Source organism: Typopeltis vanoorti, chromosome 1 (genome assembly GCF_054136105.1).
Source record: "Typopeltis vanoorti isolate ZY-2024b chromosome 1, IOZ_Tvanoo_1.0, whole genome shotgun sequence".
In the NCBI taxonomy this organism is placed as follows: domain Eukaryota; kingdom Metazoa; phylum Arthropoda; class Arachnida; order Uropygi; family Thelyphonidae; genus Typopeltis; species Typopeltis vanoorti.
In genome coordinates, this window is record NC_143549.1 from 91,531,990 (window position 1) to 91,559,814 (window position 27,825).

The 27,825-nt window shown below is 35.6% G+C and overlaps 1 protein-coding gene across 3 annotated transcripts in view; it reads left to right on the top strand.

Annotated features, from left to right (window-relative positions):
• Positions 1–26,257, top strand: part of LOC150110203 (uncharacterized) — a 194,395-nt gene extending 168,138 nt beyond the window's left edge. For all 3 annotated transcript variants that reach the window (XM_090392192.1, XM_090392185.1, XM_090392198.1), the window contains 3 exons: positions 6,089–6,109; positions 18,349–18,418; positions 25,867–26,257. In XM_090392192.1, the coding sequence (XP_090248318.1) occupies positions 6,089–6,109; positions 18,349–18,418; positions 25,867–25,977 (202 nt within the window). In that variant the 3' untranslated portion in view covers positions 25,978–26,257. The remainder of the gene's footprint in view (positions 1–6,088; positions 6,110–18,348; positions 18,419–25,866) is intronic.
• The last annotated feature ends 1,568 nt before the right edge of the window (positions 26,258–27,825 follow it).

Genomic DNA, 27,825 nt, shown 5'->3' on the forward strand with positions numbered 1-27,825 from the left:
AAAGAAATTCATTATATCAGTTGTCAAAATCACTTCGAGGATTGCTGCCATATTAAGAAGCATGAATAAGAATGCATTTGTTCATTGTATAAGGCATTTATTAAGTCACAACTATACTATTGTGCATGGATTTGGTCACTGAACATCTAGGACATAGTATTGTTGGAGAGGATTGAGCCAAATAATTAACACTGCATCAGAATTGTGGAATGGTGAGTATAAGGATAGATTGAGAGTTGTAGTTGGAGGAGAAATAGCAACTAGAGCTTAGCAAATAAAAGGAGAAAGGAGATAGACATGACTGATATACAAAATATACAGAATTTTGCAATAGATGATGGGGTAGAAGAGTCTATCCTTGGAAGTTGCATTAAAGGGCCAAGAGAATAAATGAGGTATGATTGTGTTGTTGTTAGAATAGGAATCCCATGATTAGTCCAGTAACTCAATGGAAGCCTTAAAATATAATAACAGAAACTATTGTAAATCCTAACTAAAGCCTCTTATCAAAAATGCTATTTTAGCTCAATTTTGCAAACAAAAAGCAGTTCAAAAATTCATAACAGCAAAACTGCATTCACTAGCAGATGACATCAAACTCACTATTCTCCTATGAACATCATTTGCTGAGAGCTGATTCATTCATTCATTCAGTATAGTGTCAACTATACTGAAGAGCTCCTCTGTGTATGGTTACTTGCTTTCATCTCTGTTCTAGTTACATAGATGAAAGCAAGTAATATGCTGTAGATGGAAGGGCAGTTCCACTTAATATTTGTTGTGATTCACTGCTAAATCTTGAAAGAAAACTAGAAATTTTATTAAGTTTTAAACATGGAAACTTTAAAATCTGCAAAAGTTTGATTGAGCAGCTTGGTATAGGGAAGGTCCAAAGAAAGTGTTGCTTTGCTGTATATTATGATAAGGGCAAGCAAGCCAAATTGGTTTTTATATCTCTTAGAGCTAAATAAAAATCCGCAAGAGTTCGTTTAGGAACTCCATTGGAAGGAAGGATCCATCCTGTATGTTGCTTTAAGCTATGATAAGAGGAAAGAGATGCATAAAACATTTTATCATAGTCCTTACTGTTTCATGTCATCAATAAAATTTTGATTTGGACTTGTGGGTAGGAGAGCTCAAACAAATGCTTAAGTTGTTTTAAAACGTAGCAAAACTGGTATTGTGGCAGTGAGGTATCCTCTTTGTGAGATGTAATAATAATATTAATCTTTTTCTTTTTTTTTTTTATATATCTTCAGATTTTTCAATAATGGTTTTATTCATTGGATGTATTGGTCACTTCCATTTTGGGAACCTTGTTTGACTTTTACGCATATAACATCTTTCCACTGATTACATACTCAGAACTATGTAATCAGTGATGGACTTCTGATTTCCACTGAATTCCACTCTAGCATATTTATAAATTGGTTTGCATGGAAACCTTGTATTTGTAATGATGAGATAATTTGTTAACAAATAATTAATATCCTATATCTATCACTGTTTGCTATTTCTTCTCCAAATATTTGTCAAAATCACTTTAGGTTTATAACTCTGTTTTCATGAACTGAAAAAGAATAGAAGAAAATGGATTAGAAACTAAAACAAATGATTTATTCATTATTAATAAGAGTGAATAACCCAATCAAGTCTTCAGTGTTTGTTTTCTGTCTAAAAAAAATAAAGTAGCAAATCATCAATGTTTTGCACAAAAACTAAATATAAAAAAGTATTTAAATTGCATTTTCATATTTTTAAATTATATTTTTAATCTGATATTAAATTATTATTATTAACATCTGACCTCCATGGAGTCGGAGACCCATCGTGGGAGGTACACACAGTGCTTATCCAACCGTACTTTAAACTGCTTCAGTGTGTGTCTACATTCACAACACACTCAGGCAATGCATTCCACTAACCAACCATTCTTCATGCAGATAACCTATTCCTCACACCCTCCTTATACAGTTTCTAGTGATAGTCTCTTGTTCTACTCCCCTCTCCCATTCTATGAAAAAATCTCTTCCATGTCAACCTGATAACAACCCCTGACTAGCGTATATGTCTCAATCATATCCTCGTTTCTCCTCCTATTCAGAGGCTTTGCAATTTACATTTTTTCAATTTCTCCTTGTACTTCACATTCCAAACACGACTGACCACCTTTGTGAATGTTCTCTGGACCTTTTCTAACATATCCTCATCATTAGGAAAACTCGACCAAATCTGTGCACAGTACTCCATATGAGGCCTGATCAAGGCCTTATACAATGGCATCATAACCTCTCTATTTCTGCATGTCAGGTCCTCTGCATCATTGCAATTATTATTATTATTACGGGCGACTCCAAGAGGTCCTTAGACTCATCAAGGGAGGCTGTAAACATCATATCCATCACAACTATACGACATTCACACAGTATCTATCATACTTTGCCTTGAACTCATTCACTGTCATAGCACCCACAACAGACTCTGGCAGCTTATTCCACTCTTTCAAAGTAAAAAACCTAGCTCTAACACCCTTACTAACCACACTCTTACCCAGCTTCCATGGATGTCCCCTAGTCCTCCCACCACCAGTCAAAAATATCCTCTGAATTAATCCTATAGAAACCTTTCAGCAATTTGAATGTCTCAATCATATCTCCCCTTTTCCGCCTATCAACCAATTTTTGCAACCCACAAATCTTCAACTTGTTCTCATAAGGTTCATTCCACAGACCTGCTATCATCTTGGTCACTCGTCTCTGGATCCTCTCTACTTCCTCCCCATCACGAAGAAACCCTGGTGCCCATAACTGGGCACTGTAGTCAAGATGAGGTCTTATCAAGGCTCGATACAGAGGAACAACAACAACTTGTTTGTCTCTGCATGTTAAAGTATTTATCAGAAGCCAAGTGATTTGATGAGCTGATTTAGCCACTTTTGCAATGTGTCCCCTAAACTTCAATTCCCTATCCACCAACACTCCCAAATCCCTGGCCTCATCAATCTCCTGGAGTACAGTTCCACCAATGTGATATACTGCTGCTAATCTTTTCACCCCAAAATGCATAACCTTACATTTTGCCACATTAAATTGACATCCATTCTCCTTAGCCCAGACCTCCAATCTATCCAAACCATCCTGCAAAATTTCGACATCTTCTACATTCACTATTGTCCTACCCAACTTTGCATCATCAGCACACAAATGAACCGTTCTCTCAGATTCTTCCCTATATCGTTAATGAACAAATTAAACAGCAGTGGTCCAAGAACAGATCCTTGTGGCACACCACTAGTCACAGGTCGTCTTGTGGATTCTACTCCTGAATAAACCACTCTCTGATATCTCTCCATCAACCACCCTCCTGTCCATCTCACCAACCCTATATCCATTCCCATATGTTGCAGTTTATGGATTAGAATTCCATGTGGTATCCTGTCAAAGGCCTTAGCGAGGTCCAGCAGTATCACTGTGAACCCATTACTCTTATCCAGTTCAGTCGTCACTGTTATAAAACCTGAGCAAGTTACTGAGGCATGATCTACCCTTCACAAAACCATGCTGCCCCATACAGTATCTCATTTTCATGAATCCATTCCTGTATTTTTCCCTTGACTACTTTCTCCAAGACCTTGACAATGACTCCTGATATGCTGATCGGTCGGTAATTTGCAACAATAGTTGGATCCTCCTTTATGCAGTGGAACTATTTTCCCCTCTTTTTTCACCCCTTCAGGACTAAACCAGACCCTGAGACTCAGATTAAACAATATGGTTAAGGGCAATGACAATTCTTTAGCTGCTTCACGTAAGACCCGTGCTGGTATACCATCCAATCCCACAGATGTATTCACATTAATTTTCTGTAACAGACTATTCACCTCCACTTCATTCACCACAATTCCCATATAAACTAATGGTTCCTTCATTCCTTCAATGTCACCTCCTGGATATACTCTTGCAAAGTGCTCACTCAGTAATTCCACTATATCGACTAATTCGGTGACCTTCCTACCATCGGCATTCTGCCGTGTACAGTTTTTCTTTTACTTGCAGAATATTGAAAGAACTGTTTGGGATTCTCTTTAGCTTGCATGGCTAATTTCCTTTCGTAATTCGCTTTTGCTTTTCACTTTTGCTTTTGCTTTTGCTTTATCCTATGTGACATCGTCACAACTTCTGCAGAGTGTTTTCTTTAAAGTTTCCCCAATTGGTGGGGAAACTTTAAAGGAAACACTTTGCATCCCATCATTGCTTACCAAATCTCAAAACCTTACATTTTGCAACATTGAAATGACAGTTCCACTTTACTTCTCCATTCATGCAATCTATTCAAGTCCTCTTTATTTCTAATATTTATAAAATATCTGACATTTAGTTTTATGTAATAAATATGAAATGGTATCTATATATGTTCCCATGCAAATCCAGACTAGTAAGGTAAAACTTTTTTACCCTACTTCTACTTCTGGGAAGTTGCAATACCTTTTACAAGAAGTGCCACCAGTGGCCAAATGATTAATGAGTAAGAAGTAATCTGATGTGCTCTTTAAACATCTGATGATTCTAGTCCTTTGGGACTTTTCCAGGGGTAGTTTCTCTACCATGAAATGAAGGAGATGAAGAAATGTAAGGATACCAGAAACTGAGGAAAAGATACTGCCTCTAGTGGCATGATATCTATGAAATACACAGACAAGTGTAGTGGATTTATGTTTCACCAAACATTGTCTCCCAAACAGTTGTATGGAGGATACTGTGAAAATCAGTCTTTATTTGTACTATTTCCAGCAGGTTCAAGCACTTTTATGAGATAATCATCATTGCTAATTGGTATTTTGTTAGTGATTTCTACAACAGTGTATACAGGACTAATAATTTGCTCTTGTGTGCTTTTCATTGACAAGCCAGTGTTCGCTTGAGATGGTATTTTGAATTATTACAACAATAATGTGGGCCAGTCAAAATCCACACACACACAGTTATTCAATCAGGGCATCACTAGTAATTCTTCTTCAGCATAGGGGGGGAAAATATAGTCCTGTTTGACAAATTGTATGTTTTATCAAACATTTATGCATTATTTTTACAAAACTTGTGCTCAGTGCTGTTCCCTTTGCATGGAGAAGAAACACTTGGTTTATACTTGACAGAGATCTATCACACTTCATTTGTGAGGCCAGAGGTATCTTAATCAAAGTTTTCCTGGAAGAATTGGTCAGGTGAGTGAAGTGATCACTCACATGACCAATCATGTGTTTGTGGTGCTATTTGAAATAATTTGTGTATTCTACCCGTGTGGAAATGTTGATCAACTGTAGGAACACATTTAACATATATGCACTACCATCCATAAAAAAACGTTTCAGTGCATGAAATAGTTTCTGTAGATATTTTCATCCTGTATTTTCACTATGATTTTCTCTTGTTTTTCCATATTAATTGACATTTTTAAATACCTAACCAAATTTCATATCATTAGGTTGTTTAATCCATGTCATGATAAACAAAATTATAATGATTGCATCCCTCACAGATTCAATTTTCAGATAAATTTACCGTTTGAATTATAATTATATCTGAAATCATGCAAACTAATCATTTATATTATAATTATTTACTGAGTTAATAAATAAATACATTCTGAATATAATTTTACTGAAATACTAGTCAATATCAAATTAAAATATAATCAAGGATTTCGGTTCAACCAAAATGCAAAATTGGGAGGAACATAGAGGCTTTTGTAGATATATTGAAATCACAATGCTCAGAACATTCTGAAAGTTTGTTGCAAGAGAAGAATGGGGGGGGGGGATAATTTTCCTCAAATTTATTGTTGGAAACCTTCTGCTATATCACCAAACTAGTCCCTAGAAATTTGTTACCATTCAAGTTGACTGTATATTTGAAAGGAAATTGTTCCAAAGGACAGCTGCAGCAAATCAAACACATACAATTTTCTTATAATAGTAATATTATCATATTCCTAACTATAAAGATAGTAATCTAGATTTCAATTTTGCATATTAAAAAATGTTCACAAATGTCTTATTTTCTAAAACTGATTTTCTCTTTCTTCTTTATAGCCTTACTTTAGTACCTGGAAAGTAAGTATTTATACTTTTTACCTAACTGTAGATACATAGTTTTAGACATTTTTTTTTAACTGCTTATGTTCAAAGTTGATCTGTAAAGAAAATGAAGTACATAAAAAGGGGGGGGGGGGAAGAGAATTCTATAAATATTATCCAAAAAAAAGTTAACTCTATATTTAACCAGGGTAACAAAATGTCCTTTATAGTAAAGATGACATCAGAAATTTTAAGTGTAGGGTGTAATATGATCTCTCAGTTGCCATAAACTGGGTGCCCTTTTTTTAAGACACTGATTCATGCTTGGCAGTTCCTAACATTTATATAAATCCCAGTTTTTGCCCAGGTTGAGAATGCTCATCTCTCATTTGAAGTAATCTATTTAAGTGTTCCTGCAGGATCTCTACATCATCTTTATTTACCATTGTTCTTCCCAGTTTAGCATTATCAGCAAGCAACTGAATATTTCCTGTCAAATCACTTCCTATATCATTGAGCCCTGTGTTACACTACTGGCTACCTGCCTTCTCCTGGACTCGACTCTGCCACAAACCACTCTTTGCTATCTGTCCATTGGCTGCTCTCTGATCCAAATCACAAGATTCATATCCATCTCTATTTGCTCCAATTTATGCAACAGTTAGCTCTATATGGAATCCCGTCAAATGCCTTTGCAAAGTCTAGCAATATTATTGAGTATCTACTTCCCTTATCCAACTCCATTGTCACTTTATTATAAAAAAGTAAGCAAATTACTAAGGCAAGACCTACTCTTCACAAAACCATGTTATCCCTTATAGAGTATCATATTCCTACCTACCCAGTCCTGAATTCTGTCTTTTGCCAATTTCTTTAGTACCTTAGTCACTCCTGAGATGCTGATTGGCCTATAATTTGCTACTTCTGTCATGGAATCTCCTTTGTGTAGTGGGACTATTTTGTCCTCTTTCCACTCTGTTGGCACCTTTCCAGTACTGAGGCTTAAATTAAACAACTTGGTCAGAGGAGCTGATAATTCCCTTGCATGTTCTCATTATGCATAGGTTGGTATATTGTTGTGTTTGCATTGAGGTTCTGCAATATTTTAAGAACCTCCATTTCCTTAACTTCTATTCTCCCATCAGTCAGTGTTACATCTGGCATTGAAACATCACCACCTAAATGGAACACTCCTGCAAAATGCTTAGTAATTCAACTATTTGATTTATTTGCTGGCCTGATTGGCCGAATGGTTAGCGTATCCACTCTCCAGCCAAAAGGCTGCGGGGTCGAATCCCACTGTGGACATGGATGTTTGTGATTGTCTGTGTAAGTGGTGGTGGTGGACGGCAGATGATGTAGGTGTAGTTGCAGTTAATTGTAGTTGGTGGATTGAGTGGTGGAGACAGAGAGTTGTAGAGATGCCCTTCCTTGACGAGTCTTTGGAGACTCCCTGGAGGTGTCATGTAATAATAATAATAATTTCTGTTACCTCTCCAACATCAGCACTTTTTAAAGTCATCCATTCATAGTAATTCCTCCTTTTACTTGCCACATAGCAAAAGAACTCTTTACGATTTCTTTTAGCGTCATCAGCTAGCTTTCTCTTATAATTAGCTTTGCCCTTCCTTACCACACAGGTCACTCTTCTTGCCTGTGCCTTTTATAGCTGATGGACATGCTTGAATCACCTTTTTCTTTATATTCCCTCTTCAATTTTTTCTTTATCTGCAACTCTTGCTTAATGATTCTATTCATTCATCTAACTCCTACCTGATTTATCTTTCTGACTCTGGATATACATTTTGGTACTGCTTTCTTCAAACACCCCTTGACCACCTCCCATGCAACTTCCCATCTTTAATGCTCCTGGAACCAGTTCAAAACAATCTGAGCCCTTTGATATGGAACATTATCTTTACTACTAGACAATTACCATATGGATAAACTGTGAGCATGAAAGGATGCACCTGTCAGCAATAATGGAGAATACTTATGTGAAGTCCCCAATGTACTAGTGGAATAGTATTCAATCAGAGGAAACCTAACCATGCCAGCAAGTGCCCATGTACCATACAATGCAGGGACGAATTCTGCATGCTTGCTGTGCAAGCTCATTAATTGAGAAAGAAGTAATATTTATATGTTAATAAATGCATGCATTTATAAGCATTCCATTTAGAGTTTTATTTTTGTAGACAGAAGACATCTTAAGCTTGCGCAGTAATAATTGAGCTTTGCATTGTGTATCGAAGGCCGATGCTTGCTCTTCTAGTCAAAGCTACCTTGCCTTGCTCGGTTGTAGGAGCTTCCAGGTCCTTGCTGCAGCACTGTGATTTCATGCATGCGCATAGCCATTTCTGCTCCCTTCACATCGTCTTAAATACAGGCCATACACAGTCAAAGTAGCTCTAGCCAGTGAGCTTCAGCCAGCCTTTACAAGTGTGCATGTTGCTAGGGAAAATTAAGTTACAACCAACTTTTTATGATGAGGTTATTGACCAGTTCATAAAGAAGAACTGTAGGGTAGAATTTGTATTCAAGTAGCTAAATTGAAAAAGATAGAATATCATTTGTAAAATAAATGTTGTATTTGTATGATTAAATGTACATAAATTTCTAAATATATAGTTTTAAATGGTCAGTAATTCATTATTCCGCTAATCAGACTTCAATCCACATCTCACTTCCTGAATGATAACAAGACCAAGCGTGAATTTCAAGACCAGCATTCGCCCCTGATACAATGGTAATTTGATAGTTGGGCATTTTCTGGCATTCCTCTCTATTCTTGTTGCCAAACAAGCAAGTCAGTGGCATTATTAATTCTATTGTGCATTTCCTTAATATATATGGCAAGATCTCAGCCCACAGACATTAGTATCAAGGTCACTTTATAATTCCAAACACTTTGCATTCATAAACTGTCAGTTTCCTCTTCCTTTCCACTTGCATTCAATGCTGCTCCCAACTAACATGTATTCACAAAATATTCTCTGAACATTTCTGCTATATCTTAGCTGAGGTTACTTGGATATCATATCCAACAACCAGTCTTCCATACTCATTCTTTCTTCTACTACTACATATTTTCTATCTCAGCAATCAATTTCTCCTTTCTCACTACCCTCATTGCCTCCTTAGCCTGTGCCTTACACTTCTCACACAGCTAATGAGTATGCTGTTCTTGATTCTTGACATTTTCCTCCACATTGCCTTCATATTTTCATGATTCATTTATTTTAACTGCCACTCAATTTATCCTCCTTATTAATAGGAATATCAGAAATGAATTCCAAACCAAATTTCAGGCACTTTTGATCCCTCCCTCCCTCACTGATAATGCTATGGTGGGTTACAAAAGGTAGGTCATAATCAGTTATTGAATTGAGTACTGTCTATATACTACCATTAATAAGATATCTATTAGATATCAAAGAGTTGTATATTGAGGAGCAGTATCTAAAAGAAAGACAGTGATGTGAGGAACCATAAGACTGTTGTCGTTGGATTCATCTCTCATGTAAGGAATGGCTTAGGTCAAGTATATTGAGCTGTTTGTGAATGATGCAAAGTTAATAGTATTAACATGTTCACATTTGGAAAAATCATTGTAGAAATAAAATATGATATGTATAGTATATGTCAGTAGAGTATTTGCTAATGATAATAGTGGAATTAAACCCAGCTAGGGAAGAGATGATCTGGGATGAGGAGAGTAGTATAGTTCCTTCAAGTTTTTGAAACTGTTGGTGCAAGATGGATGCTAATATGACAAAATATATGGTCAGTTGCTGTAGAGACCAAGGTCAACACAGATAGTTTGTTGTGAACTGTATAGGCTGCTTAGTTTATTAGAAGTTTTTCTTTTCCATTTGGTTAGACTATAATAAATTTAGTTTAATCCTTTATCCAAGCGTAAGCAAACAAAGTTTGCACCTGAAGTATCTTCAGGACTGAGGCAACTCGTGGTAAAGGTGGACCAAGCTCTCATCACTCCTTGTCTTAGTATCTTCCATAATGCAAAACACATCTCCTTGCGACATGTATAATGCTATACATTAAGGGAACGGCCACTACCTAGACTGGTTTCAACCTTTATTGAGGTCTTGTCAGTGGGAGCCAGACCCAGGGGTGGTGATACCAAGGTGGAAGCAATGGAGAAGTCATATTTACCTATACGAGTTGCCATGGGAGATACTAAGACAAGGATTGATGAGAGCTTGGTCCACTTTTACCACAAGTTGCCTCAGTCCTGAAGATACTTCAGGTGCAAACTTTGTTTGCATACACTTGGATAAAGGATTAAACTAAATTTATTATAGTCTAACCAAGTGGAAAAAAAAAATTTCCAACATCTTTCTCTAAATCCAGAGTAATTTAATAATATGGTGAGACACTTTTTGGAAACTTGTACAGGTAGATATTCACCACCTCTGGGTCTGGCTCACACTGACAGTACCTCAATAAAGACCTCTAAACCGGTCTGGGTAGTGGCCCTTTCCTTAATGCATAGCATTATACATGTCTGCAAGGAGATGTGCTTTGCATTATGGGAGATAGTAAGACAAGGAGTGATGAGAGCTTGGTCCACCTTTACCAGAGTTGCCTCAATCCTGAAGATACTTCAGGTGCAAACTTTGTTTGCTTATACTTGGATAAAGGATTAAACTAAATTTATTATGCTGCTTAGTTTAGTTTAATGGATAAGTAGCCATTGTGAGTGATTTTTAACTATCCCTTTTCTTTCTGGTTGGTCCTGAACAGATCAGAAAGCATATAAGGGAACAAATGCAATTTATAGAGTTAATGAGGGATGATTATCTCAAGCAGCATGATATAGAGGAGATTGTGATGAAAAGTGTTAGATTTCATAACTTCTAAGTATTTTTCTCAGTTTAGAGGGGAGGGGGGAATACTGAACTGCAAATGAGACCATGGACTATATGGAGTTTCTCAACAAATATTTTTGTTTTAAAATACATATTCAGTATCACATAAAAATTTACTATTCCCCCTTAAACATTGTATTTTCTTTAAAATGCATCACAAAATGATGAGTAACTGCAATATGCTTTTTACCACATTTCTTCAAAGCTAGGGATTTAAGAAAAATATTGCATCTGTGGAGGATATCCACAGATATGATATCTTCAGTGAAATAATTGAAATGTCTCAAAGAAAACTATAACCTTTAAATTCAGGGATAGGTCATCCCTAGTAATTAACAATGGCCATATAAATAACTGAGTGAAAAGTAATTTCTTTCTGGAAGATCACGAATGAATGGAATGCAACTGAAGTAGACAGGAATGCACTAATGCTGAATGTGTTTTAGCTGATGCATGATAAGATTTGATATCTAAGATAAGATATTTAGTAAGATTTTGCAACATGCCAATGAATATAGATAGTAATGAGCTGGAAATGTTTAAGCAAATTAGTTTGTCAAGTGCAAAGTGAGTGATCATTTTGGGAGAGTTCAACTATAGTGATATAAATTGGGCAGAGGAGAAAGCATGCAGTAATAAGAGAACTGAATTTTTGGATTTCTTGAGGGACAACTGTCTTAGGCAGAGTGTGTGGTGGAGGGAACATGAGGATTGAGAGTTCTGGATTTGGTTCCATACAGGTACTACAGGCTTTATTCCAAGAAGGATAATAAGTGATGAAGTGTTAGAAGTGAATGCATTTTGAATACTGAGTATGCAAATGTTAGTAAGGCAGGGGGTACTAGATAGAAAATTTGATGAGAGTAACCATGTAGTATCCTGAGATATAGAGAATGTGAAATTATAAAAGCAGGTGATTATCTTACACTTATAAACCAGCTTGCAGCAGTACGATAGATGAAAGAATTTGAAGAAAGAGTAGTCATTAGTGCATACGAGATACTTAAGAAAAAAATTGTTGACAGTAATGGCAGATTTATACCTTGAATGAAGAAGATAAAGCAATTTGCAGTCAAAAGGATGACAAAAGAAATTAAGGGAGACATTTTGGAAAATTATGGAGACAACTACCGTGTTTGAGTAAAACTTTAGTTTAATATAAACTAAAATCCACTTTCAACGTTTCAACCTTTATATCAAGGTCATCTTCTGGAGCATATGTACTATATACAGAAACCAAGCTACACTACAATCTACATGGTTTGTTAAAGTTACTGACCAACTGTTACAACAATTATTGGCCTGACCTCTGGCTAAAAAAAAAAACTAAAAAATAAATAAATAAATAAATACATAAAATAAAATAAGAAATGAAAAATAAAAATATACATCAACGCTAGAGTCCTATTATTAATATTATCTACTGGTTGTAAAATTACATTGGGAGCAACAGCAAGTGTGTGTGTGTGTGTGTGTGTGTGTGTGTGTGTGTGTGTGTGTGTGTGTGTGTGTGTGTGTGTGTGTGTGTGGTGTATATCTATATATTAACACCACGATCATACATATATATTCCTACTAAACTTAAAAACATATTCAACTCCTCTAAGGATCCTCTCCTCCCATTGGCACATCCTGGAGTTTATTGCATCCACTGCACCTCTAACTTACTGAACGTTGGTGAAACAGGACGTACAATCCCTATATAAGAAAGAACACATAAGACACATTAAATATAACCATTTTGGTGAAGCAGGCCTCTCAGATCACGCTCTCAACACCATACAAAAACTTGGTATGAAAGAAAATTTAAGGAAGCCTGCGAAATTCTGATAAACTACCCAAATATCAACAATAATGAAGGCATGAAAATTCCAAGAATCTGGATGGCACACATTCAACCCACCTAATATGTAGAATCCAACATATGTCAGGACTCTAGGCAATCTTCAGCCAGTATTGGAAACCATTCCATACCAACTGGTTGGATATATATATATATATATATATATACACACACACATAGACTTGTTGTCGCTCCCAATGTAATTTTACAACCAATAGATAATATTAATAATAGGACTCTAGTGTTGATGTATATTTTTATTCTTCATTTCTTATTTTATTTTATTTATTTTTTTATTTTATTTTTTTTTTCGCCAGAGGTCAGGCCAATAATTGTTGTAATGGTTGGTCAGTAACTTTAACAAACCATGTAGATTGTAGTGTAGCTTGGTTTCTGTATATAGTGCATATGCTCCAGAAGATGACCTTAATATAAAGGTCGAAACGTCAAAAGTGGATTTTAGTTTATATTAAACTAAAGTTTTACTCAAACACGGCAGCTGTCTCCATAATTTTCCAAAATGTATTCGGATCACCGTATAAGCCTAAAAGAAAGGAATGAAAGGAGAATTGCATTAAAAAAAGAGATTATATAAGACATATAAAGAGAGAAAGAGGTAGAGAACAGTTGCATCAGGAATGTAAGACACAGGCTAGGAAAGTGGCTAGTATTGTAAGGAGAGAAAAATTAGAATATGAGAGGAGACTTGTGTTGCAATCCAAGGAGAATTGCAAGGAGAGTTTTTTTGCTGTGTGATGAGTAGGAGGAAAAATTATAGTGGATGGATTACCTTGCTGGATGGAGATGGGAATTGGGTAACCAAAGCAGCTGACATAATTGAGCTATTTAATGGTCACTTTATTTAGTATTCCATCCAGGTACTATAGGCTTTATTCCAAGAAGGATAATAAGTGGTGAAGTGTTAGAAGTGAATGAAGAGGATGCATTCTGAATACTGAGTATGCTAAATGTCAATAAGGCAATGGTAATAGATAGAAGAACTTCTTTTTGCCATTGTTTTAAGGGAATGTGCTGTGGAACTGTGCCATTAACTTGGCTGTTTAATCAAAGTCTTGCAATGGAACAGATTCCTGAAGAGTCAAAGGAGGATAAGATAGTACCATTGCATAAGGATGGTGGTGGAATGGCAGTAGCAAACTATAAGCCTGTTTGTTTTTCTTTTGTAGTTGTAAAGATTTTGGAGAAATTGGTTAGAACTCGTATACAGAATTGGGCAGATGAGGATAATATTAATGCAGGCCAGCATGGTATTTATTCAAGGGCACTCTTGTTTTTGTAATCTGGTTACCTTTTACAATAGAATAACAAGAACAGTAGATGAGGTTAATGCATACACTGTTATTAAATAAAAAAGAGACACGTAAAAACCACAGTGATATCTTTAATTAGTAAAAGGACAAATATTTCGTACTAAAATTAATAGTATATCTTCAGTGTCTGTTACAGTAATAGGAATGGAATACAAGCAAAACGTTCAGTGGATCACCTATTAAAATATAATTGTTACCGCGTGCTAGGAAATAATAGAAAATAACAAATTTAATCTATTAAGATAAATGGTTTTTTACATAAGATAAAAGTCTCCCAGATCTTTGAGAGAGACAGGCAGTCATTTCTATTTAAATTCGGTTGATGTAAGATAGTTTCACAACTTTCTTTGAATAAGCATTCATATTTGAATCTGCATCTATGGAGGAGAACAGCTTTATCCCACTGGACACTATGAGTAGAGTCAATACTGTGCTGTGCTAGACCAGACTTCAGAGGTTTGTTATAATCAATATAATATTGATGTTCTTTTATTATTTTTTCCAAAGAATGGCCAGTTTGTCCAAAATAAGAGACATCGCATTTGCAAGGTATTTGATAAACGCCAGCCAAAGATAGAGAAGACAGTTTATCCTTGTAGAAGGTAATAAAGAAGAAATTTTGTTGATAGGAATATATGTTGGAATCAATTGATACTTTTTCAGAATTCTACCTATAGGTTCTGAGATTCCTGGAATGTACGGAATAGGAACTCTGCAGGCTGTTGAAGAAACTGTAGGTATTGGAATATAAGAGTCAAGTATCTGTTGGATTTGATTGGAGTTGTAATCATTTGATTCCATTAACTTTTTAATGATGGAAAGTTCTTGTTGTAAGATTATTGGGGAAGAGCAAACTTTATGTGCTCTATGAATTAGAGATTTAAGAATGCCAAATTTTTGAGACGTGTGGTGCACAGATTTTTTGTGAATGTATCTGCCAGTAAATGTGGGTTTTCGAAAGATGCTTGTAGATAAGGTACCAGAAGACGTTCTAGTAAGGAGGATGTCCAAAAATGGTAAAGTACCAGAGTTTTCTTTTTCCATAGTGGAAAAAGAAATTGGATGCGTGGGTGAAGGTTATTTATCCATTGTAGAAAAGTGGAAAGTTCATCTTTAGTGTGTGGCCAAACAGCAAAAACATCATCGACGTAACAGTACCAAAGAGATGGTTGAGGATGAATGGATGAGAACATAGTATCTTCGAATTGTTTCAAATAGTAGTTTGCCAAAGGTGGAGACAGAGGGCTATCCATGGCAGTACCTTCAATTTGTTTGTAGATTTTATTTTTCCAACTGAAATAACCTGAGTGGATGATATATTCGAATATCCTTGCGATATCTGGAGGGTAATCTTCATATAAAGAATTGACTGTGTCAGTTAATAGGATATTGGTGAACAGAGAAATGATGTCAAAACTGACTGACATTTCAGAATCTGTAATTTTAATATCCTTGATTTTTTCAAAAAAATTTGTTGAGTTTTTTATATAGGATCTGGAATGACCAGTGAGAGCACTTAAGGAACATGATAATATTTTTGCAATCCGATAAATTGGAGAATCAATGCAATTCACGATAGGTCGTACAGGACAGCCTTCTTTATGGATTTTTGGGAGTCCATATAGACAAGGAGTTCTTCCAAAGTAGGTGCATATTTTATCCACGTAGTTAGGATCCCAACTGATAACCTCATCAAGTAATTTATTTAGTTGTTTAATTTGTAAATTAGTAGGATTATGTGTGATCTCTTGGTAGGTTGTAGTGTCTTCTAATAGGCTGGATACTTTTGTCTCATAGTCAGTCTTATTCATGATTACAATAGCTTTTCCTTTATCGGCCTTAGAAATGGATATTGTATTATCTTTTCTTAAAGAAGTTAGACCTTTGATTTCAGCATTTGATAAATTTCATGGAGGTAATTTGCTTTTGAATAATGAAGTCGCAACTTCAAAACGTAGTTTGTTGGCATCTTCGCTTGAAAGTCCTGATAGATCGCATTCTATATTATGTAAGAAATCAAGATAATGTAAGAAACCAACAAACTATGTTTTGAAGTTGCGAATTCCCCTTTATGAACTGCTCAATAAATGTCTCAACTATATACTCTGCAGCAGTTGTTCTTATACTATTTTCTCCAATCAGTGTAATCCGTCCATTATCATTCTTTTTTTTTTTTTTTTTGCTGGCTACATATTGAAATAACTCCCTAGGATTCTTTTTCGCTTCATACAGCTGCTCATACTTTGCTTTTGTTAACCTTACCAACTAAGTCACTCTCCTTGCCTGTTCTTTGTAATTCTCATGGAATTGAGGATTACAAGAGATATATGGGGAATTGAGCAAACTTGATGTTAATAAGTATGTGGGACTTGAAGTGAAGATAATTTGAATGTATTTAAGGCACAGTATGATGAGTTGTTTATGACAAAGGGACTTCTTAGATGAGTCTTTGACTCCATGGGGGGTCTTAGAGTAATAATAATAATTACAGGGAGAAATGTTGTTATATGGGTGCCTCCAGGGAGTCAATGGAATTATCATGGGATGTCTACTCACCGGTTATACCTCTCCTTCAACTTCTTCACAAATGATCTGCTCTCCATTTCTGCTGGCAATCCAAGTAAAATGAGAACAAATCTGATCTAAGAGAACAAATCTAGCTAACACCTTGCTAATTGTCCTAACTTTCCAGGAATGATCCTTTTCTCTCTGCATCTGCTAAGTGGAATCTCATTAAGCAAATACAATAAACAATAGGAATAATTATAATTCATCCATCAGTTAGCATAAATTTGAAAAAAAATTATGTATAATCTATATTAGAGGATAAAATCATCAAAGTTAATAAAAATTAATTGCTTAAATTTTTATTTCTGAGTTACTCTCTTACAAAAAAATTAAGTAAAGATGTTTGAATAGCGCTCAACTTTTTCATCTTGTCATGCAATTTGCGCTAGCTGGCAACCGCTTTATCAAGATTTTGGCAGACTTCGAAGCTTCTTTCCATATCAGGATCAGCATCAAACAAAATTTTCTTAGTATTCTCAATGTGATTGAAAACTAGCTCAAGTTCTATTGCAATAAGCATCTTAGTCGTAACATTCTCTTCTTGTTTGCACTCCTTATCTTCTTCTTCATATACATGCTGTTCTTTTAGTTGAAGGAGATCATTCTTGCTTAACTGTTCTCAATGGGAATTGAACAAGTTTCTCACATCTTTGTTATTATTATTATTATTACATAACACCTCCAGGGAGTCTAAAGACTCATCAAGGGAGGGTACCTACTCTATAATTCTCCATCTCCACCAACTGCAACTACCTTCATCATTTGGCGCCAACCACCACCACTAGTATTTTCACAGTCAATCACAAACATCCATGCCCACAGCGGGATTCGAACCCACAGCCTTTTGGCTGGAGAGCGGATGTGCTAACCACTTGCCCAACCAGGCCAGCATTATCTAGTTCATTAAATTCACATTCTTTTCCAGTTGTGCTGATTTTTTTAATAATGTTATCAGCTGGATTATAAAAACGAATGAAATCATTTGCACAGTGAGGTAAGACCTTCTGCCACACGGTTCCTTTATTACTGCAGCTTTCTTTATCAGTCTTTCTCTTTTCCATATCAGAGGTTGAATATAATAAAGCCTTATACGTATCAAAATGAAGGAAAAGTGATTGAGCAAGAGAACATAGATTGCACGTGTGCTTGCAATGATAACTTTAAGTCAACTGCTGAGTGTTGCCGGCCACTGCACTTCCATTGTCTACTGGCTGCTACATTGAAAAGTGATGCTGCTCGCTGCAGATTGACAACAAAAAATTTCGCATAATGTAAAAAAATTACATTAACTGTTTAATCACTCGCTTAAAGCGAGAAATGGTATCATTTTATTCACTCACGCTAACTGATTATCTTGCATATCTCTCGAAGTCACTGAGTTCATGTCATGTTGCCATACTACCTGTATTCAACTGCTGTAATGAAATACTGCTTCTTGTTATCTGTATGTCGGTTTTTATGTTATTAACAAACCTGGAATGTTCCATAACTTCAAATAACAGGGATGTCCATACAATTATTTGGTAGATAGTGTAGATTCTGTTATTTAACAAGAAAATCCATAGTTTTTATTTTTATGCTATTCTATTCGATTAAAATAATCAGAGAATTAGATTTACTAATTTTTTTGTTTAATTATAGGGCAGATACAAAATCAGGCCTTGGTGCAGGAAAGGTATATAAGGATTCAGTTCTTTTGCCCCAAAGTGAGGTACTGTATTTGAAAATTTCTCTTGCTTAGTATTGTAGCATTTATATCTACGAGATAATAATAAATAAATATAACTAATATTACATTATAGACAAAAAAAAAGGTGAGATAGTAACTATTCAAGGGGAAGGAGCTGCAAAATTCTGATAAACACCTAGAACAAAAATGACTGGTTTGTGCAATAAGGGAAAGACTTTTTCTCAGAGGATTGCAAATACACTTCATTGTCCATGAAGTGTTATACACTTCATGGGCAATATGTAGAATAATGTGTAAGGTATGTGGTTCTACCTCAATTCCTTCATGGTGATTATCACAACTTCTCAGCACACCCTTCTAAGATGTTCTATTTGGTTAAGAGTAATCATTAAAAGAAGGGAAAAGCTGTGGTATTCAATTAAACATTAACTTCTTGAATGACAGGCAGTTTTAGCTGAAATGATGTAGGCAAATTTAAAAATGTGAAATTGGACACAGACTTTGTGCATATAGTCTCACAGAAAGAGCAAGCAAGGAAGAAAAAAACTTTTTTTCATGTAGTTAGACAGGGTAGCAGATTCTAGAAAAGTTGGTTCTTGTTGTAGACCTAATAAGCAGATTATAAAATAAATCCCAGATATATACAAATATTATTATTATTCTGCAAGTACCTCCAAAGACTCATCACAGGAGACCTACCAATGCAAATGATCTTTAAATCAGATCATTTGCATTGGAAAAATTTGGCATAATTTAAACTATGAATTATTTTGCATTGTATGGCTGGATGGAATTTAATGAAATTAGTACTGAGTTATTTCAGTTTTGGTTTTGATTAAATGTTTGTAATGTAAAATTAAGCAAAGCTAACTTATCTAGAGTTTATAAGCAAATAATTGATCCAAGTGTAATACAGGCATCATAACTTTTGCTGCATGTTAGTTCTCATGAGAACTATTATTATTATTATTATTATTATTATTATTATTATTATTCCGGGCAACTCCAAGGAGTCGACAGACTCATCGAGGGAGGCCCTAACATGTCAAGAACAACTATTCGACATTCACACAGTATCTATCATACCTTGCCTTGAACTCATTCACGGTTGTAACACCCACAACAGACTCTGGCAGCTTATTACACTCATTCACCACTCTCCAAGTAAAAAACCTAGCTCTAACACCCTTGTCAACCACATTCTTGCCCAGCTTCCATGCATGGCCCCTAGTCCTCCCACCACCAGTCCTATTTTCAAAAATATCTTCTGGATTAATCTTATAGAAACCCTTCACTAATTTGAATGTCTCAATCACATCACCCCTTTTCCGCCTATCGACCAATTTCTGCAACCCACAAATCTTCAACCTATTCTCATAAGGTTCATTCCACAGACCTGCTATCATCTTGGTCACTCGTCTCTGGATCCTCTCTACTTCCTCCCCATCACGAAGAAACCCTGGTGCCCATAACTGGGCACTGTAGTCAAGATGAGGTCTTATCAAGGCTCGATACAGAGGAACAACAACAACTTGTTTGTCTCTGCATGTTAAAGTATTTATCAGAAGCCAAGTGATTTGATGAGCTGATTTAGCCACTTTTGCAATGTGTCCCCTAAACTTCAATTCCCTATCCACCAACACTCCCAAATCCCTGGCCTCGTCAATCTCCTGGAGTACAGTTCCACCAATGTGATATACTGCTGCTATTCTTTTCACTCCAAAGTGCATAACCTTACACTTTGCCACATTAAATTGACATCCATTGTTCCTAGCCCAGTCCTCCAAACTATCCAAATCATCCTGTAAAATTTTGACATCCTGTGCACTCACAATTGCTCTACCCAACTTTGCATCATCAGCAAACAAGTGAACACTTCCTCTCAGATCCTTTCCTATATCATTGATGAACAAATTGAAAAGTAGTGGTCCAAGAACAGAGCCCTGCGGCACAGCACTAGTCACAAGCCATCTTTTAGCCTTAACTTCTGAATAAACCACTCTCTGGTATCTCTCCATTAACCACCCTCCTATCCATCCCACCAACCCTATATCCATCCCCATCTGCTACAGTTTACTGATTAGGGTTCCATGTGGTATCCTGTCAAAGGCCTTGGTAAGGTCCAGTAGAATCACTGTAAACCCATTACCCTTATCCAGTTCAGCTGTCACTGTGTTATAAAACGTGAGCAAGTTACTGAGGCATGATCTACCCTTCACAAAACCATGTTGTCCCCATACAATATCCCATTTTCATCTATCCAATCCTGTATTCTTTTCTTGACTAATTTCTCTAAGACCTTGACAGTGATTCCTGATATGCTAATCGGTCGGTAATTTACAACAGCAGTCTTGCAACCACCTTTATGCAGTGAAACTATTTTCCCCTCTTTCCACCTCCTCGGGACTAACCCAGACCCGAGACTCAAATTGAACAAAATGGTCAAGGGTACTGACAATTCTTTAGCCGCTTCTCGCACGACACGAGCTGGTATACCATCCAATCCCACAGATGTATTGACATTGAGGTTTTGCAATAGACTACTCACTTCCACTTCATTCACCACAATTCCCATATAATCTACTGGTTCATTCGTTTCTGCAATGTCACCACCTGGATGATATATTCTTGCAAAGTGTTCACTCAGTAAATCAACTATATCAACTGATTCAGTTACCTCCCTACCATCGGCATTCTTTAAAATCATTCTGCCATATCATTTTTCCTTTTACTTGCAACATATCGAAAAAACTGTTTAGGATTCTCTTTAGCCTGTGGCCAATGTTATTTCATAATCCTTTTTTGCTTATCTTACCACACTTGTTACCCTTCTGGCCTGCGCTTTATACTGTTCATGTGCCTGCCGGTCACCTTTCTCCTTAAATTCACTCCATAGTTGTTTCTTTTTTTGCAGCTCAAGCCTAATGGTGTTATTCATCCATTTAACCCCTACTTGATTTATTATTCGGACTCTAGGTATACAGTCAGCCATTGCTTCATTCAAACATTTCTTAACTGCCTCCCGTGCACTATCAACTTCTAGTCCTTGCAGTTGTACATGCCATGGCACTGAACTAATCAAACTCCTAAGCTTAGCATACTTTCTAGCCCGATAATTCCACATGTACCCTGTCTTAATTGTAAATTCCACACCTTTAGCCACCTCCCAAGGCAAGACCCTATGATCACTCTCACCAGTTGGTGGCAATGTGGTCATATTTGTTACAGCCAATCCTCAGATGTAATTACTAAGTCAAGCACTCTCTGATCCCTAGTATTTTCCATTACATGCTGTCACAGATAGTTATCCCTTAATAACCGCATAAAATCCAATTCCTTCCTCCCGTGTGTCCTCTCCTCACTCCAATCAATGCGACCGTAGTTGAAATCTCCCATAATAATCATCCTCCTTCCACTCATTTCTTCTATTTGCTTGTGCATACTGTCACCACCATCTTTTCCATCACCTGGTCTATAGCAGCACCCAATTGTATATTTTGTTCTGCTAGCCACAATCTCACACCAAATGGCCTCAAATGTGCTCTTTTCTATATCCTGCAATTCAACTTCTATTCTCCTTGGCTACAGCTCATCAGCTATCATCAATAATACTCCTCCTCCCATTTTATTCTCCCTGTCATTCCTGAACACACTATACCCATCACATTCAATCTCACTGGCTATATTATCTACAGTCAGCCATGTTTCACTAATGCCAATAACCTGTGGTCTGGAAGTGCCAACCATGACCAAAAACTCTTCCTTCTTGTTCCTAATACTCCTAGCATTAGTGTACATGAATTTAAGACCCCCATTAGCCCCAACCCTACCTTGATGCCTTATATTAACTATCCCATTCTGATTTGTTGTCCTTATTCGCTCAGGCATATTATACTCATTCATACATTCAACTGCCTCCATAAGGACTGTATATCTACCCCCCCCTTAATAAATCTAGTTTCCCTGATTTTGCACATCCACTACATTCAGCAACACTTTTTCAAGTCTCCTTACACCGTATCCATTCAAATGCAAGCCATCCAACTTATATAGATCCTTTCGCCCATCGAACTCACTTCACACGTCCACAAATTCCACACCACTCATCATACATAACCCACGCATAAAGTCATTTGCAATTATGGCCCTCCTTTTAAACATTTCACTGTCATACCACAGCAAAAGACTAATCATTCTAACTCACTCACTCTTTTCTTTTGCTATCTCAAACAATTCATTCAGGTCCTCTATCATTTCCATTTTATCTCCTTTCAAATCATTCGTACCTGCCACAACAATCATTTCTTTCACCCTTTCCTTTTGTTCTCTAATAGACTCAGTTACATCCTTTATTGTCGCACCAGGTTGGTACGATTTGGTCACATCCTCTACTAACACACCTCGTACTAACGAGTCTCCATACAGCACTCTATCCTTCATTTTGTTTATGTTCACACTCATATACTTATTTTTCCTGTCATACTTTTTATTATTGGCTGGTTCACTCAGTCGACTTTTGTTCATACACTCTAGCTGCCATTTTGCCCTTTGTATCGCTCCACTCAACAACACGATCTCACTCATTGCATCTATCTCACCTTTTTTATTCTCTGTAAAACCATTAATATGCTCTGAATTAATACTATCATTCACACTTTCTACATTCACACCCTCACAGTTCTCTGGTACAACCTCGCCATTTCTTGTCATATCACTATTTTCATCATTCTGAAGTTTGACAAAAATATCACACTCACAACCCGAAATACACTTTAATTCCTCATTCTCCTTACATTTTCTACACACACTCACTCCTTTATTATCATCTAACCATACTCCGACCGCACTCCACAAAGCGTACATTTCGCAGATAGTACACTGGAAATATCAACAATTAAAAAAACAGGGTGCTTATAATATCATCTTTATTTTTAACAAATAATGAAAACAGAGATATACAATTATCAAATCAGGACATTCTTTTTGAAACACCCTGTATGACTCTGGACAGTTTCTAACTGTATTCCATGTAAATATATAAAGACCTAACTACTATAAGGTGCATTTAAACATGTTAGTGCACTGCAGTGCATTAATTATTATATATTTTTTAACCTACTCTTGTTCAACACTAGTTCAAGAAACGTCATTTTATTTTCATAATTATATTATTTATTGGAAAGCAATTCAAAATGATAATATACTGTACATATTTTTTTAAAAATTTTTTATTATAATTGGATTTTTTTTTTTTTTGTAAAAAGATTCAAAAGGATAATAATTCATTGTTCTTTGGTGCAGCACTTTTTTGCATTTTGAACCAGTCCTGAGTTCAAGATACATTGATGAAAAAAGAAAGTATTTTTTGTTATAATTCCATTTTTACATTTTTATTACCAAAACAGTTGAAATTATTAGTATTACGTGACACCTCCAAGGACTCATTGAGAGAGGACACTCCACTCCACTCCCTATAATTTGAAATGATAATAATTCCTTGCTAGTTTGGTGAAATTTAACACATAAGAGAGGTCCCAAAAAATATAATATAACTGTGCTATGTGTGAGCAAGTGATCAGGAGAAAGAAGGAATCTGTAAAACACTTTTCTTGAAAAACTGAAAATTATAGTCATTGGGGTAAACAGTATGGGGAAGACTATTCAAAAGAACAGAGTTAGGTGGAATGAAAGAGGAAGAAGAGGATGGGAAGTTGGTTTGATAATTTTGGAACTAAATTGCATACAGATGTTAACCAGCATCTTCTTCTTATTATTATTATTATTATCTGAGACCTCTAGGGAGCCAAGGACTCATCAAGGGAGGCTATAAATCACCCAAGCCAGCTGTCATACTTTCCCTTAAATTCATTCACACTAGATGCACTCACTACCCCTAAAGACAAACTATTCCACTCAATTACTGCTCTCTGGGAGAAATCCTAGCTCTTGACCATGAACAAACTTGACTTCTATGGATGACCCTGTGTTCTCTCCCTACCTTCCATATAACAAAAAATTCCATCAGATGATAGTCTATAACACCCATTCAAAAAATTTGGGACCTCTATCTATCATATCACCCCTCTTTCTCCTGTTAACCAGAATCTGCACACTCACAATCTCTCCTCATTATCTAAATCCCATAATCCAGATATAATCTTTGCACCTTTTCCACATCTTCTTTATCCCCTTGGAACCTGGGAGACCAAATCTGCACACAATAATCCAGGTGTGGACTTATCAAAGCCTTATAAAGAGGCAAAATGATTTCCTTATACTTACATGTCAAGGTTTGCTTCAACATTGCAATTATCCTCTGAGTTATATATACAAGAAAGGTACCCAGAAAATAATGACTAGAGCCAGCTGGTATTCACTCTATGGCTTAATGATGATATATTACTTAAAATATGCAAAGAATGCCATTTATGACACTAGTTAAAAAGAAATCCATGTAATCAGAGCATGAAAAGAGTATATACAGAATCAGAAACTCCAATCAGAAATAAGCCAAATTACACATAATTATTACACCAATTATTACACCAAATTAAAAAGAAATTAAAGGAACATGGACAATAATAAATGAAGCACTCAATAAAATACCTAGCAGATAAATTTAATAATGCCTTCAAGGAATGAATTACAAATTTAAGGCAAACTATACTGGATCTTAGAAAGCCAAACACTAACAGTATCCAGACACAAAATAAGATTCTTCGGTTCTGCCAAATAACACAAAAACATTTCAATATGGTTATCTCAAATATCAACCTTAAAATATCCCCTGCATTTCATCAAATATGACCAAGGTATATTAAACTTCATTACTCTGCCATATCACCAGTTATACTCAAATTATTAAATTTAATTTTTCTGAAATGTAAAATACCACAAGATCTAAAAACAATAGTTATAACTCCTCCACATAAAAAAGGAAAATCTGGCGAAATTAACAACTATATTGGATATTATAACAAGGATTATTGGATATTTTGGTTGCAATGAACAATTAGTATTAGATCTTTATTAGTAGCATATAATTCAATTTCCCGTTCAGCTTAATCTCTGATGTTAGGGAAAGGAAGCTACTTTGAATTATGTACATTGAAGTCTTTGAGGAAGACTTCAATGTTTTGGTATATAGGCTGCTGAAAATAAACCTGCAGAGATAAATAACCAAAAACATCAACCAGACAATGAAATTCATCTCCCATCTAAAGACAATCACAAGCATCTATGCCCATGTTGGGCAAACTTGCAGTTGATTGTAGAAAAGGTACACTAACCATTCAGCTAACTAGACCAGCAGCCTTTGTTTCTTGGTTTGTAGTTGACTTATAAATAACTGCTACAATTTTTAAAATGATTGAACTATGATTTTAATTATTGTTTTGTTATCTACTGATAATGAGTAGCCATTTGTTGTTGATTTATTTTCTTCTTCCTTTTTTTTTAACTTTTTGTAGCTGAAAGTTAGTAGGCCTAAAGGAAGTAGGAAACACATTTACTTGCCATCTTGGTGGGAGAGTAAATCAGATAAAGAAGTTGAAGATAGTTCAGATACTAAAAAAGAATAACCTATATATAATCTTCTCATTATAACCTGTTACAAATGGAATATGGCTTTCTATAAATATGAAATTGTAATTTCTATATATATATTCAGTTCTCTATGGCAAATTAGCTATTAAAATTTTATATGTTAACTTATTACAAAATTCATAGATAAAATGTAATGTACATCTTATTTCACTGCAGAATTTGACAGATATTTTTGATTGTCTTCAAAAATTATTTTTGATGATGTTTTGATGTACACAGATGCAGAAATAAATGCATGAATAATTATTGCTATGATTATGACCTCACTGTTTTAATATCATGTAATCTAATTGTGTTTATCCTAAATTACTTGCCTTTTTTGCCAACATTCAATATGGGGAATTGTCAGGATGACAGGACAACTCATTTATCTAAAAGAGCTAGAAAAATCGTTCTGTGGCAGGACACCTATTGATCAAGCAATATAGAAGTTTCATGATACTATGACACTCCTTTAATTTTTGATTTGCAGACTAGATGTGTTTTCTTTCATGAAATGCAGATGTTAAACATGTAGTTACTTATTCACATTTAACATCACTGGATGTCATATGATCACTCCTGTGCATCATAGGGTTTTGGGAGTGAAGTCTCTGCTGGAAGAAGTGTAAGGTCACAGATGTCCATTCCACACAGAATATGAATATGTTAGACAATCCCAAACATCCATGCCCATTGTAGGATTTGATTACTCAGCCTGTTCATTGGAGGACAGGTATGCTACCCATAGTATATGTTTGCCAGCTTAGCCAACCAGGCTAACAAACATATAGTAATGGAAACAAATTTCTCCTAGTAATGCTTGTGAAATGCTTTTTGTTATGTGCTCTGTAATGTTTTGGGTGCTTCCACTCAGGGCCAGCATTACCATTTAGGCAAACTAGGCAACCGCCTACGGTGCAAGCCATGAAGGGGTGCAAAACTTCAACCTATGCTTTATTCATAGTGATATATGATTTAGGTATCGATTCTTTTTCGTTATCCCTCACACATCACATTATTTTACTATTTAACTCTGGGTTCTTTTTTGTTCCTTACCTAAATGATTTGAACTTACTGCTATTTAAAATACAATTAAGATAAATATTTTAAAACATTAACATTTTAAATTGATATTGATGCCGAGGATCTCTGCAGTGAACTTCAAGCAATAGCTCGAAGACTTCCAAAATCCATGCCACCACAAGAAGTACTATTCTTTATAGTACAGCAAAAGCTTGTTGACTGCATACCCAATGTTTTTGTTGCATTAAGAATTCTCCTGACACTTCCAGTTTCAGTAGCAAGTGGAGAACGTAGTTTCTCAAAGTTAAAACTTGTTAAAACATACTTGCACTCAACGATGTCCCAAAACAGGTTAACAGATTTGGCAACAATTTCCATCGAACACGAGCTAGCTTCTACACTAGACTTAAAGGAAATGGTAGAAAATTTTGCAAAATTGAAGGCAGAAAAATTAAAATTTGATTTTCATATATTATACATATTGTATATTATCAATAAAGCATGACAAAATAATTTTTATTTTTTATATTTAAAATTTCATTTTAAAAAATATCCAACTTGTCCAACTTGTAAAATAAGGAGTGCACTTGTAAGCTTTGCCTAGGGCACAAAATAACCTGCCACCGACAGTGCTTCCACTATACCACTGTGAATTGTATTGCTGGAATGAGTAGTATGAACAAGTTTAAACAACATCATGACAGATATGTTACTGGTTGAGACAACCTCCTACAATTAGTTTGCTGTCTGTGTGGAGATGTATACTATTGTCCAAAAGCTAAGGAGGAATTACATTTATACTTGTGCATGAAAAAATT